The following is a 19,398-nucleotide window of genomic DNA, read 5'->3' as shown; positions in this document are numbered from 1 at the left end:
GGCTCGGCGCTTTTGCGCATGCGCACCATGAATCAGAACTAAGAACGCGAAGACGTAGACAAGGCGGTGACAGACCGTGCGAACATCAGCGATGATTGTGTCACTGTCCTAGCAACCAACGAAAGTTTTGGGGGGTTTTTTCGGTCACAACAGCCTAGATTGTACAGACCGGACTATTTTGCTTTTTGGGTGGCTTTATCTTTTTATGTAACTCATGTAAAATTTTAATACATTGGGTTAGATGAGAAAGGGTCACAGACGCGCACGTGACTGTAACAGATGCCTGCAGTTTTTCAAAGTCCAACTCAACCATAACAATGCATGTTGCGAAATCAAGGTAAAAGGTTTTAATGCATACTGTGTTTTTTTCCATGCTGGCATTTTAACTGGCCAAGCTTCTGCCTTTATCTCATTTATCTTGTATACGTCCTTTAATATCTCCAGTGTTCCCAAACAGGCCACAACGGAATCAGTTAATATTAGGTCATTGACTCTCTCGTAACCAAGATTACCAAACTGCTTCTAGGATTCCAAGGTCTTGTTCATATCAGTGTCTCAGAGTTATTATAGTTTTGTGTCCCTGTTGTGTTTTTCCTTTGAAATTGAGTACATCAGCATGGAGAATTTCGTTAAGTTCATTTCTATTTTAAACGTATTCTTTTAATTTCAATATATATATATATATATATATATATATATATAATATTTGTGTATAGCCACACTTGAATGCCATGCAGTGGTGTAAAACATACAGCATTTATTGTTTATTGTTCTTTTCTCATCAGAACTACAGGAAGCACCAGTTGTGTATTAGCAGAAAAACATCTTAGGCAATACTTACTCAGTACAAGTCTAAAACCTCACCTTTTAACAGAATTATTATTTTTTTTAGTCTATTCTCACTCCATTTTTTAAACTGTTTTTAACAGTTTACTATAATGACCCCTTGAAAGGTTTTGGTAAGGTTTAAGCAACATTGTGAAATATTGTTGATGCAATATTTAATAATAGTATTAATACAATAACAAAAAGAGATGCATGGCAAAGCACAAATATTGTAAGGATCTGTATAATTAAGCAATACACTGTACGATTCAGATTTCGTGTGGTGTTTTTCACGCCATAAACATTCATATTATGGAAAACAAGCCAGGAATCATAACATGAGCAGTATATGTGTTCATGGTGTGTCTGTGCATGACAGAGAGAGAGTCTGTATACTGAATAAAGACAGATGGCTGGTCCGAGTGTATTTGCTATGCTGCTTACTGGGATTTTGGTAAAAGGGATAGTACAGTAGAATTATATAAAATCCTCTATAATTCTCTCAGCACATATACAGCATTTATCAATAGCATATTCACAAGGTTGTATAGTAGTTTTTTCAGAGAATATTGTGCGACCTGTTTTCCATGTCCAAGCATTTATTTTGTTTAAAATTATCCAAATTTTATATGAAAGCCAAAATCCATAAACCTATTTTTGTGAATATTTTTTGTTTGATCTTTTTTTGCAATACTGCTATTTATATGTGATGTATGTTATATACAGTGCAATGTATATAATGTGTAATGGTGCAGAAATGGAATCTTTCTTGTTTTGCTTATAAACAATGTCTATGGGGTTAAAGTGCAGAATGTCAGCTTTAAATTTACTTTTGTATTGGATGAAGTGAGTCATTCTTCTTTTGTACAAAGCACTATCCAATGAAAGGTTGGATATGAGCAGTACAATGCTCCTGCACACCTCAGAATTTATCCCCTGTTGACTGTGTCATCATCAATACTGTGAGTCAGTTCCACTGGCAGGCACACATGCTCATGCTATCAGGTTTCACAGATGAGATGCTCTGCTTTGGTTCATGAGTACTACCCTCAAATTTAATCGGACACATTAACCTTATAATGTGCTGGAATACAGAGCCAAAACAACAATAACTGTGTCACTAAGTAATCACCTATGTAATATAATATCCTGTGAGTTTGATGACATCAGTTCAAATAACTACACACCCCATTTTGCATGAAGCTTTCATGTAAATGCTTATTGCGGACCGTTTATGCGCGTTGCCAGGGTGCAATTTCTGGTCTCTGGAGCTCCTGGCCACAGAGGAAGCGAACACCTCTCAACAGACACATCATGCAATCCCAGAGTTTCGCTACATGGGCCTACCTGATGAGCAACACCAGGGGACAGGAAGGGGCAGCCACTGGCTCTCCCTTCTGCTCTCAGCTGCCCAAATGTGCTGCTTTGTGTTTGGTGATTATTTGCATTTAATTATTTTTCCCTGTTGTTTGTATGACATTTTTTTATGAATATTTTTGTTCAGATTAAATTCGCTGAATGTTACAGCGCTCTCGTTAAAACCAGCAGTATAAGCTATATGCTGCTATGATATGATTTTTTTTTTTTTTTTTTTGTAACAGGTTCTTCTGAGGTGTGTTCTGCTCATTTAATTAGCCTTTTTGTCCCCCATTATTATGATTCTTCTTGGGTTTTGAATGAGCTTTGTTTGTTTGTTGAGAGTTTGGTTAGATGATAGTTTTGCAGTAGTTCTTCCTGATAAGTGGGTGGGTGACCTACTGTCTCCAGTTCTCAGCAAAGTCATGTGCTGCCATAGTAATCCTCTTTCACTCTTGCATGTGCTCTGTTGGTGTGTACGTGTGTGTGTGTGCACGCACACGTGCAAGTGCACCCGCTTTTGTGTGCACATCATAGGACCATTGCAGGAAACTAAGTACACTCATACACACTCACAATGCACACATTAAGCATGCTGATATCTGTGAGTGTAACCTCAAAATGTATCTTAAGGTTACTCCAGTAGTTGAAACAAGGCATGTTAACCTTGCACCACTCTTACACAAGTCAAGTCAACATGATACTGGTATAAAGTAATCATACCTCATACTACCCTGCGACTCTTGGCTTTGTTACACACATTGGTGGTTAAGCGGCAGGATTCCTATTAAACTACATTACCCGCAAACAGGAAATAAACAACGTCATTCTCTGATGACCTTAGTCCAGTGGGCATGTTAATAAGGTCTATTTTTGAACATACTAATTGTGTTTGGATTGATATGATGTTAAATTATTTCTCAATAGAACACTAAAACAACAATCGCAATAAAACAAACAAAAGGATCCAGATACAAAGGTGAAATGGTGCTGTAGACTGGCTTCTGTTTTCCTTTTCATTTCATATTCAGAGTGCAACAGCCATGACAGCTTACATGTCATTCGATGAATGTTTGTGTCATGCATATATAGCAGAATCTCAGAAATAATTTTTGTCTATTTCCATTATGAGGTCTATAGGAATGAAACTCTACTGCTATTTCTTTAAAAATGTTCAAAAGTCATAGTTACCGTTCACTAAGCGTATTTACATTTTCGAAACAACCAAAATAAATACTCAGACAATGACTTCCAGCGCAAATTTCACAAATTACTAAGGTTCCAGGAGAAAATCTTCCCAAATGGGTGACCTATGTAGGGGAGTGCAGTCTCACCTAGGCTAGGATGAACTTAGCGTATTGATACACTCAACAAACAGAGCTTCTAATATACAGCCAAAAGAGAAAGACACAGCTGGACGTTAAAAGACTACAGGTGGGATGATAAGGTCTTTTTCGCTTTGACAGTTATTGAAGTTTAACAAGCTGTTCTTGTTAAATTCTATTAATAAGTTAACAGAAGGACTGTCACATTGGATAGGATAAGGGATGATCCAAGCACTAAGCAGTAAAAATGAGAGTGAAAGAGAGAGATCAAAATTGAGGAAAACGGAAAAACCAGATAATGCTCAGTATGCTGACCAAAGACAGGTGAAGCTGGCCAGGATGGGTGTTAGCAATGATTGACTAAGTGAATCAGAGAAGTTTTCAGATGTGACAGTGCCCCCCCCCCCCCCCCCCCCAAATAAATAACTACAGACATCCAAACCAGATGATAACAAGGCCAACCTTGCTGATCTGGAACTCAGCGTGGAATGCAAGCTATAACCTTCCCAATCCATGAGTTAATGCTGCATTTTTTGAGATTGCCAGAGTCTGAACCATGTAAGCTTACCAGAGGAGGAGGAGAGGTAGCAACAGGCATAAAGGAAAAGAGACTATAATGAAGAGGCTACAATAGGGAGACATGGAATATTGGAGAAATACACATGTGAGGCGGGATCTGAAGGTGATAAGTGGGCTATCAAATCTGGGAGATAGCTCCCTGAATGGTAGGCAGAGGTAATGGGCGGATAACCAGACCTGCTGCCCTGGGTGAAACAGAGGAGAGGGTCTGCGTCATCTTTTAGCAAAGGTTTGTTGTGTACACACAGCCTGTTGGAGTTTCACATGTGAAGCCTTTCAGAGGTGTGTGTACTACAGTGATGCCAATCCACAGAGGGGCTATCAGAAGGCAAGATATTCTACAGGGTGGTAGCCTAAAACACACTGAAAAGGCATTAGACACAGTGAAGAGTAGATTAGGGAATTCTGGGCATACTCAGTCCATGGTAAGAAGTAGTGTTGGTCCCGTTCGTTGAGTTCTTGATTCAGATGTTTGGTGTGCCTGTTAATTTGCAGATGGTAGCCTGAGGGGAAGCTAATGTTGATGCCTAGCTTGTCTCCATATGTGAAAGGAAAATTGGCCAACCAAAATAACAGAATATGTAGGTGAAAAGTAGTTTGGCCAGTTTGCGAGTGGAAGTGAACTTCGGGAGAGGCAGGACAACATAACACTTGAGTGATCCAGAAGGAAATTTCAGGAGGTGACATCTTCCACGACCTATCCACTATGGTTGTTATGATAGTATTGTCATTCAACGGTGGGAGAATCAATGGCTATGTGCAAGCACCATCTATGTGGCACCAATAAAGGTAATTCCTCAGCAGGTAATTGTCTCAGTACGTGAGACTGAGAACAGGTAGGACAGGAAAGAACAGTCATGTATGTCATCTGTCATAGAGAGCCACCAGAATTGTTGTTGGACCAGGTGAGTTGTACAAGAGATGCCTGAATGTCCAGTGCTAACAGTCGAATGTACCCATTGAAGTAGTCATCTTCTTAAAAAGACTGGCACACAGACCTTTCCTTTAGGGGTTTCTGGAGGTGGGAACCCACTCTGCTGAGCCACAAATTCTTAGTTCATATCCCAGCAGGAGTCAGGAAGTATACATTGGATTAGGCTGAGTGGGTTTCTTATCTCATTCATATATGTGTGAGAGGTGTGTGTCTGCAATTATATTCTTTGAGCCTGGCCAGTGGGTTACCATAAATTAGAGTGTTGAAATTGAGTCTTGAGCTTGAGCTACTCTAAATTGTTATGGTCAGTGAGGCTGGGCACCCTCCTGTCAGTGGCAACAATATTCCTGTGCAACTTTAATAACTTTAATCACCAAGAGCTCTCAGTTCCCAACATTGTAGCTGTGCTCCACAGTGCTCAGTTTCCTGATGAAGAAAGAACAGAGGAATCATTTCTCAGGTTGAACATGTCATTGAGACAACACTGCTCCTACCCCAACCTCTGAAGCATCCACTTACATGATAAATGGCTTGGCGGGATCAGGTTGCTTAAGAACAGGGGCTGAGGTGAACTTGTCCTTAAGGGTTGAAGGAGTCAAGCACAAGTGTGTCTGTGGCTGCATATAAGTGCCAAAGTGCTGTAATTCCTGAAGAAATTACGGTACTAGTTGGATAGAACAGTTGGATCGAACAGAATGTGGGCCAGTTAGTAACTGCAGATATGTGGTCATTGTTCATGGAGATTTCTCTGGGTGAAAGGATGTAACCCCGAAATGACACAAAGCTCTGGTGAAATTGACATTTTTTGAATTTCATATAGAGCTGGTTGTTTCTAAGTTTGGTGAGAATTTTATGGATATGTTATATGCATTCTTGGAGTGTGGGGGAATAGATAAGAATATAATCTATGTAGGCTATGATGTAGTGGTCAATTTCGTTGTGGTATTTGCTGTCCATGAAGGATTGAAACACAGATGGCAAGTTCGCTAAGCCATATGTCATCACCAAGTACTTGCAGTGCCCCTTGGAAGTGATGAAAGCTGTTGTCCACTCATCCCCCTGTCTGATACACACTAGTTTGCATGCACTTCTCAGATTGAGTTTTGTAAAAACTGTGGAACGAACAGTAGTGGATAAGGGAACTTGAAAATGGTGTAGTTGAGGGCCCTGTAGTTGCTACATGGATGAAGCCCACTGTCCTTTTTTTCCACAAAGAAAAACACAGCCACTACAGATGAGGTTCATGGATGGATAAAACCCTGTGCGAGTGCTTCTAATATGTACACATCCATGACCTTGGTTTAAGGAATGGATAGAAGTTATGATTATGCTTCCTTAGGCACAATCACAAGGTCCAGGTTGGGGGACTACAGTGTCGTGTTCAGTAGCATCTGCTGAAAACATCAGAGAAATCAGAATACTCAGTGGGAATAGGGCCGGTGACTTTTGTTCGAGGGCTTTTAATGGAAGTGGTCCTGATGGGGATGGTTACACAAATATTCAAACAGTGGTGACCTAAGGCTACAGGTTGTCTGGAAGACTACAACAGGGATGGGTTGTGCTTGACTAATCAGGGGAGACCCAGAATGAGAGGGTTGCGAGCTGACAAAGAATTGGGTGGTCCCAGAGTGAACGATGCCAGCTTTTAAGGTGAGTGGAGTTTGGTATTTGACTTGACCTGTGCCTAAAGGCTCAGGTTGGTTTTCATGGGTGGTTGGATGGAGATGGACTGGCAAGTGGAGGTCCCAGGCTAGATATTTGTCTAGGAAGTTTCCATCTGCTCTGGAATCTATCAGTACTGAAAATGACATGACTTTAGCTTGGAGCTTGAGAAGCACAGGTAAGCAGACTTACCTGGTTTTGATGTTGAATGGAGCCTCTTACCTGAAGCAGAGGACATTTCTCCATCTCCAGTCCTACATCTCCAGTCCTCCATCTCCAGTCCTGGGGGGTCAGTTTGGGGAGGAGGTGATGAGGTGGTTAGGTATGGCTCAGTTATCTGTCATCTATGTTTAGTGGGGTCTAGGGGAGTCCTGGTTATAGACATGGGGGAATCAGATGAAGATATAGGGAGGAAAGGGTTGAAAGAAGTCTGGGAACGGGCTGGGAGCTGTGTGCACATAAGGTTATAGACTGACATGGCCAACGGATGAGTTCCTCTAGGTTTTCAACAGTGCTTCTGCATGCCAGCTCAGTTTGAAGTGTCATGATGAGTCACATCCGAAACAGAGCTGGGTTACTCCAGCTGCAGTTGTGTGGAATTCCATGGTATGCTCTGTGCAGTTCACTTTCCCTACTGAATTCAACACAAAAGGGTTCCAGGATCTCAACCCATGGTGGGGTGATCAAATATGGAGTAGAACAGGGCAGAAAACTGTGGCTGAGAATCAAGGGTTGGATGATTACTATGCCACAGTGATGTAGCTCAGGAATGTGCTTCTCCAGTTGGTAACAGTATCACAAATTAGATAAAGTAATAAAGAACCTCTTACATGTATCCAGGGAGGCATCATATCTCTCTGGTACTGCCACTAGCACAACAGACTGGTGCTGAGCTTGGCAGAGGACTGAGGTAAAAATGAGATCCAAAGACAGGGTAGATTCACAAACAGACAAAGATCGAAACACTCAGAACACTGACCAAAGGAAAACAATGCTTTACAAAGACAAAAGTGAACACATGGAGGTGGAAATAGATGACAGTTGGACAGAACTAGTATTCAGATGAAGGTGGTCAGGATGGCCATGGTATGCTTGTTAGCAGTGATTGACCTGGTGAATCAGAGTGTTTTGCAGGCGTAAAAGGGACAAGGAGCTGGCACTGAAACTGCTTTCAAAAGATGACTTACTCATGTTTACTTATTGGTTCATGTTCAGGCCTAATACATTATCTTGTTTAATATTACAGCGTGACAAGATGGAAAACATTTGCTACAAGCCAACTTGTGATGTTAACAAGTTGGTTTGAGAATGTTGCCTTGGTAACCAAGGTCTTTTTCAGTCCTGTTCTGAGCAATGGGTGGCATTTTTCCTTTTTTGCTAAGGGCTGATAATGATTTTTTTTCAAGCAAAGCTGTTTAATACATAACTTTAGAAAACCTCCCTTATGGTCTTGTTATGTTTCTATGCAAACTGAAGCAGAGTAACACTTGCTGTAATAAATGCTATTTGAAATAGAGCAAAGCCTACTTCATTGTGCTTTGGAGGCACTGCTACCTTTAGGCATTTTTGTAAAGTGTTCTCTGTGATGTGGAATGGTAGTGGGTTTAATTGATACTTTGATAAAGAGCCTCTTAGACATATCTGCAGATGCTACACTAGCTTGCCATTTAACAAGAGTCTTTGGTGGGTGGATCAATCTGAATAGTCCAGGCCTCTATTTATCTTTCACCTTGTGAGTCTATAATGTCCCAAAGTTCAAGGACTCCAACTTGCAGAATATACAGTCAGCTCATATTATATGCTACTGTGGTTTACATATGAACAATCAACTTTTTCTCTGCACACACCTGTGGGCAGTACATGTGCTCTGTGAGGTGGAGGTTTTATCACATTACAGCAAATCATCATATCACATAAAATCACATTAGTTTTTAACATGAGTCAGTGGACTGTGGAAGACACACCCATAAACTAATAGGTTTGATATAGAAAAGCACAAGACACAAAACTAGCAAATAAAAAAATGAAAACACTGCCAGGACACAATTATTTGCACCATTTGTTTTGTTATACTTAAAAGACAAAGTCAGTCCAATCTGTGACAAATTAGAAATTAGACTGACCAGTAACCAGCTTTTCAGTGCTCACATTACTTTAATTAGCCCGTGAATGGTAGCTTTGATGTGGCAGTTTTATTTCTTGTTCATTATGTCAAAAGCAAGTTAGCTGTCTGAGCAGACCAGAAATGCTGTTATCACCAAGCACAAGCCATTGAAAGGGTTCAAGACTTCACCTTGGTATCCCTACTTGAACAGTTCAAAATGTTATCTAGACATTTGCTACTCATGGAACCTTCCAGGGTGTGGTGGAACAAGGAACATCAATGACAGAAGCCTGCAAAAGTTTGTTGGAAATGTGGAAAAAGAACATGTACGACATCCAAAGAACTTCAGGCTGAGCTGGAGACATCTGGAGTGATGATTTAAATTCATAACCTACGCCATAACATTGAACAAGGAAGGATTCTATGGACAAAGGCCAAGGAGGAGACCACTGCTTAGTGAAAGGAATAACAATGGTGACTGAACAAACCACAATCCTTCTGGGAAAATGTCCAATCCTTCAGATGAAAACAAAACAGAACTCTTTGAAAATGAAGACCAGCATCATGTTTATAGATGACAAAATAAAGTCTATAACGAAAAAATTGTGGATGATCCATAATGGTGCTAGATTGCTTTGCCAACACTGAGACCAGAGGCTTTAAGCATAGTACAGGATTAATGAAATCAGACGATCAAGGAATTTTAGAGTAAAGTGGTCTCAAAGTGTAAGAAAATTAGGTTTGGATCAAATAAAATTAATTCTACAGCAAGATATTAAGACCTAAAGTACACATACAAAAGTACACAGTAATGGTGGAGAAGAAAAAATGGACTGTTTTAAGTCTTGCAAAGATTAAATGCAGTTTAGTGCCTTCCACAGTTTAACACATGATTCAACATATCACTCAATTCCCAATCCCTTTTCTAAAGTCAAACAAGGAAAGCACTGAACTTCGCAGTGGTCACATATAGCAGCACAGCTCATCTTGAAGTATTGAAATAATTAGCCCAAGTAAAAAAGCAATGTTTTTGAGCTGCTCAAGGTGGTATCAACGTTCACGATGTGTAGTGCACAGCGAAGGCTGCTGTCGCTGCGAGGAGAAGAATGAGGCGGTGATAACACAAAGGCTCACCCTTTGGGGAAAAACAGGTTAACTTTTGGACAAATTGATGGAAACAAACTACAGGAACTAGAGGGACTAAAAACACAACATATACAAATGAAAACATTTTACTTTTTGATTTACATGATGGCCTCATTGTATTTACAGGTGTAACCTGCCTTACAAATCCATTCAAATCTATTTTGAATAGTAGACTGTAGGGCTTATAGTTTAAGTCATGAGTTTTATACATTCAATTTGTTTGTTATCCAGATTACAGAAAACTATATCATGTTTAAAATTTGTTGAATAACTACTGGACAAAAGCATCACTTTATAAGTTACCTGAAAGGAGATGAACGTGCTTTTAAAAATTATAGTGCTGACACACTGATTAATCAGGGGAGAAATGATCAGTGTCCTCATTGTCTGGATTAATACTGCCCCATCCTAGTCTAAAGGATAGAACAACCAAAGCAAATTAGCACATTGAAACGTTTTAGCACTTTCAGATTTAATAGAATAGTTGATTATTTAACTGCAATACATTCCTGGTCAGTCGGTGCTGAGGGAATACGTTTGCATAAGCAAAGTTTTATGCACATATAAACTTCAGCCCTTCAGGACCATAATCAAACCAGGATGATTGGTAAGTCACATACACTAGTTAGATTTATGTTCAAATAACATCTGGTGAATACTAAAAATAGCTTTTGCTTGCATTCTAGAATCTGAATATTTCAGAACCTCACATTCCAAAGAACTCGAAAGGACTAAAGGGCAACCCAAGCTGCCATTAAGACAAAGCAGAAGAGGAGAGGATGAGGGAGGATTAACGTCCTTTGAAAATTGTAAGCATGGGGCTTGAACAATTCACTAGCATAAGTAAAATTACAACAAACCATAATAACATTCGTCTGTCTCAGTGCTCTTTATTATATCAGAGAGAATTGGGTGTGTTTGAGTGGAACAGACCATGCAGATATTCTGATCCTGCCATCATTTGCACGAACATTGGACAGGAAGCACCAGTGGCTCAGATGTGGAGCCTCATCAATCCATCTAAAGCAGATTGTATCAGTAGTAATAGGTCATACCTCTGCTCACACAGGGATTATGTTATGGAAAAAGCAAATGTAATCAGAATGAGGATATATGTGTATGTGTGGTTGTTGAGAGAAGTAGGAGACTGAAGTGTACCAGTCTGCAGGCCTTGTTAACATCGTCACATTAAAGCCATTTAAACACTGTCAGTGCTGACTGCTTGGTTAAGGATTCATGACGTTTCTGCGCTGGTTCGTGACTCAGACCAGTCGTGCATGGGTGCACGCACGCACACACGCACACAGTGTGTAATGAATGTATGTCAGAAAAAGAAATTCTGCTATGTCAACCTCTCACTCTGTCTCTCTCAAACCAGTTGCCATGGAGATCCTCTCGCTCCTATCACCTAGAGAAGCATAAAAAGGCCTGATGAAGACCTTTCTTCATTTCTACAAATCAAAGAGCTCCAGCATGTGTGTCTGTGGACATTAATATTAGGAAATTATTTAGCTGAACTAAATGAATATCTGTGATTAGTAGATATAGGGAAATGAGAAAATGTTGAGAGGTATATGCAAGTCAGTCACAAGTTCACTTACACACACAGGTACTTTGCTCATAATGCATAATGTTACATACTATACTCGAAAGATTCCAGGAATATGATCATTTTGTCATCAAAGTAATAAATAGTATTCCTTTGAAATACTTCTCCAGAGATGTAAGACATTACTATACTATACTATACACACACACAAGCCCTGATTATCAAGCAGCAGAAGTGAGTTTATAATTCAGGTTATGATGAAAGAACTAGTTTTCATTTTTGAAGTAAAGCTGAAATGAAAAAAAAATGTACACACTGAATAGACAAAAGGAAACAGAAATACACCTGCAAGACGATGCACTGCATGTGTGTGGCACCCCCTGTAGACAAAGCTGAGTAGTGCCTGTGGACTCTTTCAGGCTGATTTGAGGTCAATGGAAATTTTTGCATGACAAAAACAAACCAAAATAACAAGATTTATAATTATTTATTTGCTTCTATGTAGCTTCTTTTTCCACACAGTCACATTTCTCACATGTAGCAATTCCCATGCAGAATTCTAACTGCTATTAAGAAAACCTGGGCTAAGGACTTTTCTAGGTGGTTCTTGAGCTGTCCTCAGATCCAGATCCTACCATCAGACAGACAGAGGAACGCCCACAGACATCAACCATACTTTGGATCTCAATCCGAGATTATGCATTCTGGCCTTAGAGGCCACCACAGAATAAAAATGAAATGAGTTTTAAAACATAAAACAAAAAACCACAAACACACCATACACACACATGAGACTGTAACACAATATTGCACAGGTTAATAAATGAGAGAGCCAAAACAAATATTCCCAATCCAGTACAAATCCATGCCACTTTTTCAGTTCCACTCCAGCTCCCACACCTTAGGCAGGTAATCAAGAAATATAGAAAGCTGACTACCACATTCAAATGCCCCAGTAGTGGCAGCAGAACTAATATGTGGCCAGGAAAGTGCTCATTAAGGACTGCATTTAGAGTCACTGATGTATAACACACTGCAAGTGTTTGGAAGCAGCTATACATAGGTGTGTGTGCATGTTTTAGAACTGCACAAACAGCTCAGTAAAGACCCAGTGCCTCCAGCTCAGCGATGTCCCAACATGCCCTTCTCACCTCGCAAAAACCCATCAATGCACCAGAAGCCATCACACGCCTTGCAGTTCTTCTTGACATTATCATTTTTTGTCAGTCCTTGTAACTGATAATAAATGCATAAACAAAACGCCTTATGCTTTATAGGAGAACTTCACCAATCAACTCTCTGAATCTCCTGAGTTCCAGGACACAGTGATGCTACAATACAAAATCTCCTTATATGACGTAGTTTCACACAAAGTTAAACATTCAGAAAACAACATGGACTGTGCTGTATCCTAACTTGCATCTAAGAATGTATGCTGGGCTTGCTGACATCACTAATCATAGCTTATCAGATAAGGAAGCACTATTGCCCAAATTTATTCCACCATGATAAAGGGCACATTACTATAATATCATGCTACAATAGAAAAGAGTACATTGGAGTTCACTGGTTCAGGATCTTTTTAGAAGAAAACTAACTCACAAGTATTCCTAGAAGTAAACCAGAGGGTCCTCTACCTTTACCCAGGACAAATTAGCACTATCACAATATATACTGTGTGCATGTGTATGTATGTGAACTGCAGATGTATATTAGAACTTTTATGCCAGGCAGTTAAGATCTAAAATAGGTTGTTACTGAGCTAGCTTTTTTTGAGTCTAGCCATCATTTCTCACTGTATTACCATCCTAAGCATCCTCTCTTTCCAGTGCTCCTCAGTACTCTGACTCCAGATCTGTTTTCTCTCTCTCTCTCTCTCATCTCAGTTGCCCCCCTCTGTCTAGCAGTCCAGGCCGATGCAGCTGAGCAGGTGCTCAAGAGCATGCAGTTTCTGGTTGGCCTCCTCGATGGCGCTGTAGGTCTGGACGTTGCTGCTGATGTGGTAACGAATCTCGTCCACCAAGGGGATGGAGTCAGTCTCTTGCCGCGCAGTCACATTCCCAGCATCCTCTCTGATCAACTCCGCAAACTCTCCCCTCTCCACCAGCTTAGACAGATTAAGGAAAAAAAGACACAGACACACAGACACACACACACACACACACACACACACACACACACACACACACGTTCACGCACACAAACACATAGGCATGCTTCCATTCTTTACCACACTATTCATTTTCATCTTCAAAGGCACAACAGTTTTATGATGATAGGCTACTAACACACAAAAACACATCCACCGTTCTCCTGACCCTATTCATATTCATCTTCCAAAGATTAGCCCTCTGTCTCAAACACACCGCACCCTCTCGATGATCTTGGCCATATACTCGGTGCACTGGTCTTCCAGGCGAGCCAGGCTGAAGAGCTTGGCAGTTTTCCACATATGAAGCACGTTGTCGTCTCTGAGCAGAGCCGCCAGGGTGCGCCCACACAGACGCTTCAGCCCGGGCAGCAGGTACATGTCCGCCACACACAGCACCTCGTATACATTATCATGGGATAGCTGCAACATGCATCCACAAACACGCACACGCACACGCACACACACACACACACACATAATGAAGATATTGAAACTTGTAAAAACGGTTCAAGAGGAGGGAGGGAGGGAGAGAGTGTGAGGGAGTATGCGTGTGTGTTGGTATGTGCACGTGTGTGTGTGCAGGTAACTGTGTGTGAGTGCGTGTGTACCTGTGCATGTACCTGAGTGTTATCGCTGTAGATGTAATAGAGGATTCTAGTGAAAAGCTCATGAGATACATCATGTAAAGTGATGACAGGAACTCCAGGAAGAGACTGAAGTGTCTCTACCTCACTGAAATGATCTTCAACCAGTGCTTTAAAATAATCGCTACGACCACAGAAAAATGCCTGAAGACACACACAGACAGACACACACACAAACATTAAAAAACCCCCAAATAGAATAAATAAAACAAAATGCAGTGTTATTCCCTGATACTCACTCACCTTATGACACAGGAAATCATAACCCTCCACCCGGAAGCAAATGTCGGGGTAGCTCGGGAAGCTGTCAGTAAGATCAAAAGGAAGCTGCCCATATCCAACCTGAGAAAGCAGAGTGAATGTGCTTTCATCAGCATAGCAAGAGTGTGCGCAGCACCTGTGAACAGCTGGAACACGACTTTGAGTGACAGGAGCGACAGGTGTCTGACCCTCAGCTCGGCGGGAAGGGCGCTGTCGGCCAACAGAGACATGCCATCCTGCAGCTGCCATTCGTGAGGATCCAGAGTCAACACTTTCACACATGTCCCAGGCTTATTAGACACTGAGAAAGACAGCGGGAGGGAGTATGGGAAATGGAGAGAAAAATGGGGAGAGGGGAGGGAGGGGGCAAAGTGAAGTGAGACAGAGCGTGAGGGGGAGACAAACGAACCAGGACACAGAGAGAGAATGTGTGACTGGCAGAAACACAGAGAGCAAAACAAAAAAGAACAGTACTGAGGAGAGAAAGGCCTGAATGTCACTTGTCAATGTATGTATGAGTGTGTGTGTGTGTATGAGTGTGTGTGTGTGTGTGTGTGTGTATGAGTGTGTGTGTGTGTGTGTGTGTGTGTATGAGTGTGTGTGTGTGTATGAGTGTGTGTGTGTGTGTGTGTGTGTGTGTGTGTGTGTGTGTGTGTGTGTGTGTGTGTGTGTGTGTGTGTGTGGACGTGCATCTAGGATGTGACTGGCCTCACCAAACTCCTGCACCTGCTTGCACTTGAGCTCCAGCTCCTCGATCAGTTCACCCATCTTACACTGCCTGGCCAGGCGCTTGCAGTCCTCCACGTAGCTCACGTCAATGTCCAGCCGACCTGCAACGCAACACCACACGCACACACGGAGCAGAGCAGCTTCAAACAACACGTGAACCACTTCAGCATGTCAGGTGGAGGCTCACCCCACGTCAACACGGGGAGTGGTTTTGTTGTATTTTCAGTGATCCTCACGAGCTTTAACACTCACCAGTGTAGAAATACTGCAGGATGGCGGCAAATGCAGCCGGGTTTACCTGGTGACAGACAGACAGACAGACAGACAGACAGCAGCATCATTTTAAGAATAAAGCACCACTGTAATTCATAATAAACAATCTAATAAAGCTTTACTGAAAAGAACTAATTTGAAAAAACATTATCATTAATCTTATTATTATTGTAAGACACTCTAGAAAAGAGCATCTACTAAATACTATATTTGTAAATATAAATACATTATATACATTAACAAAACATTGGCTTTGTTAATCCCATGTTTGTATATAACAACCCTTAGAGATCCCAGCACCTGACAAAAGGTAAAGATCTAAATAGTGTAAATAGTCTAATAATTATAAAAACTGGTAACAAAGTAGCCTCAATTCCTAAGTGATCATTTGGCCACATTCTGTTGTAACTGGCCTCAGTCCTGCAGCTTTGGGATAGGGAAAGCATATTTCAAATGCAAGTCAGTTATTCGTGTGGCGAATTATATTGGAAAGATTGTGCAACTGCACCCACCAGTGGATGTTTGAGAGCGATGACAGCTTTGCCCTTCCACTTGGTCTCCAGCATGTGGGCAAAGTACTCGGAGCGGGCACTGAGGACACAGCGGTGCGTCTGGAACATCTCACCGTGCACCATGAATGTGACGTCACTGTAGGAACCCTGCTCGAGCAGCCTGCACCACAGGACACAGACAGACAGAACCAGAGGATGCAAACAGGCAGTGTTTCACATTACAAGGAAATACAACACTGATTTATCAGAAAACAAGGATTTATCAAGTTCAGCTATAAAAGCAAACTAAGCAAATTATTTAACATGAATGGGGAACTAAACAAACAGCTCAAGTGTAACAAGGAACTAAACTTGTTGTTTGGACTGTGTAAAAATGTAATGGTAATGAACTGTGAATATTGTACTGAGAAAGGTTTTTAAGGAATACATTTTGCATACAGTGTAAGGTACTAAGACCTGAACCAGAAAGAGCATTCGGTAAGAGTTTCGGATGGTGGATAAGCACAGCTCAAAAGTGCAACAGGTTCTACACTGATGCTGTAATTTATATCATGTAAGGTTGGTGAGGGTGGTGTTTGAAAAACCTGTCCGTAGCATTTAAAACACAGACAATCCCACTCTGACTGCAAATTTAAACAGTGCTGCAATGGCCTACATTTTGCAAACAGTAAAAGCCTGAAACTGGCATCTGCAGGAAAACTTCATGTATGTGTACGTGAGAGTGATGTTCCAGTACAGGAATGTGAAATGTTAGCATGTGGGTGGACATTGAGTATGTATGTAAAGCATGAAAAGTAAGTGTGGTTTTAGTGTTTGGGTTTGCAGCCACTGCCTTCAGTAGTCTCTCGGCATTATACTCTTTCAGTAGATGTTGTGCATGTGTGTGAACGTGTCGTATATCTGCAGGAACTGATAGTAGCAGTCCCTCTTCAGAATTCTCTTTCAGTGGACATTGGGTATGTGTGTGTGTGTGTGTGTTTGTATTCGCGCATGCTTGTGTGTGTGTGTGTATGTGTATGCGTGCTCATGTCTCACGTCTGCAGGAATTGTTCATAGTAGTCCCTCTGCATTGTTTTAGCTGTGATACGTTTGTAGTCCTTCAGCAGTCGTCGGATGGAGTCACTCAGAGCTCCATACAGACAGCGCTCCCCATCAAATGTGTTTGCCTCACACTTTGCTCCTGCCACAGATTACAGACACACGTGTGCACACATGTAAACAAACAGGAGAACATTCACACATCACACATGCACACACCCACAAAATGTACACACAAGCAGCAACTCGACTGCTTTTAAAAAGTATTTCTTTCCCTTGTTCCATGGGTTCAGGATCTCTCAACTCTTAAAAACACAGTTTTCATATCAAAACATGGAGAAATCAGCAGCTATTGGCAGATAACACACTATTAGTGCCACTTTAGCGCCAGCACAATCTGCATTCCAGCAACCTATTTTACTCCAGCTAGATGTTTCCCTATTGAGAAAACGTATTTTAGAATATGTTGTGTGTCCGTATGTTGTTCACCACACAGAATTGGTTTGAACAACTCCATGTCAGGCTTATTCCAGCCTGTAAGAACCAAAAGTTATTTACATGCTAGCAGACATTATGCTAACTAAAAATGATGCAAGGGTTCCTGAAAAAATTCAGTAACTTCTGAAGGTCAAACTTCACACAGAAATGTTAAGCTCATGAGCTAATGGAAATAAGTTTCCATTATGCAAGCCATATATCTGTTTAATAACAGGTTTCTATACTTACCACTGGCCAGTAAGTACTGCACCAACTCCTCATGTCCACAGAGACATGCGTAGTACCTTCAGACAGGAAAACAGAAGGTGAGGTGGAGCGTTTACAGCTGACATCTTGTTCATAGTGGCATTAATGCAGTATTTGGATGTAAAAAGGTGTAACTGACATGTATTGCAAAGGTATCAGTTATGACTTACAGAGGTGTACTGTCCCAGTTATCTCTTACATTCAATTCCACATCTCTCTGCTCAACCAGGTATCTGAGAGGAGAAAAAAACAAACACAAACAAAACAGGCTTGCATGAAGCACACAGGAAGCCTAACAAAACTCAGACCATACATTATGAAACTGGACATAACTTGAAGAAGGTGAGGTGGAGTGGGTGGTCATTTTAATAAGGGTGAGAAATTCTGTAACTGAAATACACTTTTCCTAAAATAGATTTCTCAACAGGATGGCGTCTAGCTGGAATAAAGTAAGTCGTTAGAAAGCAAAATACGCTGGGGCTAAACTTACGCTATCAGGGTGTTTATCTGTCAGTGTCAGCTGCTGACTTCTCCACGTTTTGATATGAAAATTATGTTTCTAAGAGTTGCGAGATCCAGAACCCATGAAATAAGTATCAACTCTAGAAGTACGACAAGGCAATGGAATATTTTTAATAACAAAATATGCATAAAAAGGCGCATCCTAAGTTAGCACTTAAACGAAATTATAAGCCATTAATTAAATATCGTTTAACGTCTGTGCCCTAAATAGGGATAAAGTGTATATAGGAATAGATTCATAATGGAGAGATGAATTTCCTGTAGCTTAACTTTATAAGTACCAACAACAAAATAAAAACAACACCCCAGCCAACTACTGACCTCACTCTTGCAACGTCGCCCTTTCTGCAACTTGAAAACAAATCGTTGGCGTCCATCTGCGCGGTGATAATGGTTCTCTGAAATGCATTGAAACGGCCTGCCTCAACGACAGGAGAAGATGCAACCGCGGTGTCGTAGGCGTTACTGTAAAAATAAGCTGGAAACCTCTTGCTTTGAGGCACTGTCCGTAGCTAGAACGGTCGTCTTGGGTTTTTTTTCTTAAATATCACCCCAGACGTAAACAGGAACAAGATTTAGCACACCATCGAGTTTTGCCAGCATAAACGCGTACTATGCCCATTTTCGCCCTCTAGTGTTGCAGTACGGTTTTTCAGATTCTACACAATAATTGACTCCCCTTACGGACGGGCTCCATAAGATGCCTAGTGGTATTTTTAGGCTCCAAAGTATATGGATGTTTCCATATCAGCCACTTCCACTATTTGCCGGTAGTACATATCTGCAGGGGTTTATCCTCCCATGATGGCTCCTGTTCCTCCTCATTCCTACACATCTCGATGTTTGAGGTACTTGCTAAGCACTTCTTTACTTGGGGCCATCTTCCTGGCGTATTCCTGAATCTTAGTTGTTTCAACCTGGATAGTGGCTTGGATCCTCACTAAACCTCAGCCCCCTCCTTCGATTAGTGTACAGTCTTAGAGTGCTGGATTTTGGCATGAAACTTACATGAGGAGTTTCCTTGTTTTGATATCAGTGGCTTT

The 19,398-nt window shown here is 41.2% G+C and overlaps 1 protein-coding gene and 1 long non-coding RNA gene across 4 annotated transcripts; one reads left to right on the top strand and one right to left on the bottom strand.

Annotated features, from left to right (window-relative positions):
• Positions 1-60: 60 nt before the first annotated feature.
• Positions 61-11,828, top strand: LOC145653735 (uncharacterized). The gene is made up of 3 exons (XR_014119908.1): positions 61-2,259; positions 10,618-10,740; positions 11,310-11,828. It is a non-coding gene; the product is annotated as an uncharacterized LOC145653735 (long non-coding RNA).
• A 120-nt stretch (positions 11,829-11,948) lies between these two features.
• abtb1 (ankyrin repeat and BTB (POZ) domain containing 1) lies at positions 11,949-18,956 on the bottom strand. 3 transcript variants are annotated; one of them, XM_027007620.3, is made up of 12 exons: positions 18,677-18,954; positions 18,004-18,066; positions 17,816-17,871; positions 17,087-17,231; positions 16,052-16,211; positions 15,519-15,564; positions 15,251-15,367; positions 14,726-14,838; positions 14,520-14,618; positions 14,253-14,420; positions 13,852-14,052; positions 11,949-13,587 (listed from the first exon to the last, which is right to left on the bottom strand). In XM_027007620.3, the coding sequence occupies exons 1-12, from the start codon at positions 18,730-18,732 to the stop codon at positions 13,381-13,383; spliced, it is 1,431 nt and encodes a 476-aa protein (XP_026863421.1). In that variant the 5' UTR covers positions 18,733-18,954; the 3' UTR covers positions 11,949-13,380. The 3 variants fall into 3 exon arrangements, with proteins under 3 accessions (XP_026863421.1, XP_081563811.1, XP_081563812.1); XM_081707685.1 differs by having other exon boundaries at positions 13,411-13,587; positions 13,847-14,052; positions 18,677-18,956; XM_081707686.1 differs by having other exon boundaries at positions 13,448-13,587; positions 13,799-14,052; positions 18,677-18,955.
• Between the last annotated feature and the right edge of the window lie 442 nt (positions 18,957-19,398).

Source organism: Electrophorus electricus, chromosome 25 (assembly GCF_041902795.1).
Source record: "Electrophorus electricus isolate QZ-2024a chromosome 25, ASM4190279v1, whole genome shotgun sequence".
In the NCBI taxonomy this organism is placed as follows: Eukaryota; Metazoa; Chordata; class Actinopteri; order Gymnotiformes; family Gymnotidae; genus Electrophorus; species Electrophorus electricus.
Note: the sequence above shows the minus strand (reverse complement) of the source record. Positions and strands in the feature narration are given on the sequence as shown.

What these genes read in the sequence shown, in the direction of transcription:
- abtb1 (XM_027007620.3), bottom strand. Translation starts at nt 18,732, where the DNA reads ATGGACGCCAACGATTTGTTTTCAAGTTGCAGAAAGGGCGACGTTGCA. An exon ending in GGCGACGTTGCAAGAGTGAG is followed by an intron (nt 18,067 to 18,676) that starts GTCAGTAGTTGG and finishes TTCTCCTCTCAG; the next exon opens with ATACCTGGTTGAGCAGAGAG. An exon ending in AACTGGGACAGTACACCTCT is followed by an intron (nt 17,872 to 18,003) that starts GTAAGTCATAAC and finishes TCCTGTCTGAAG; the next exon opens with GTACTACGCATGTCTCTGTG.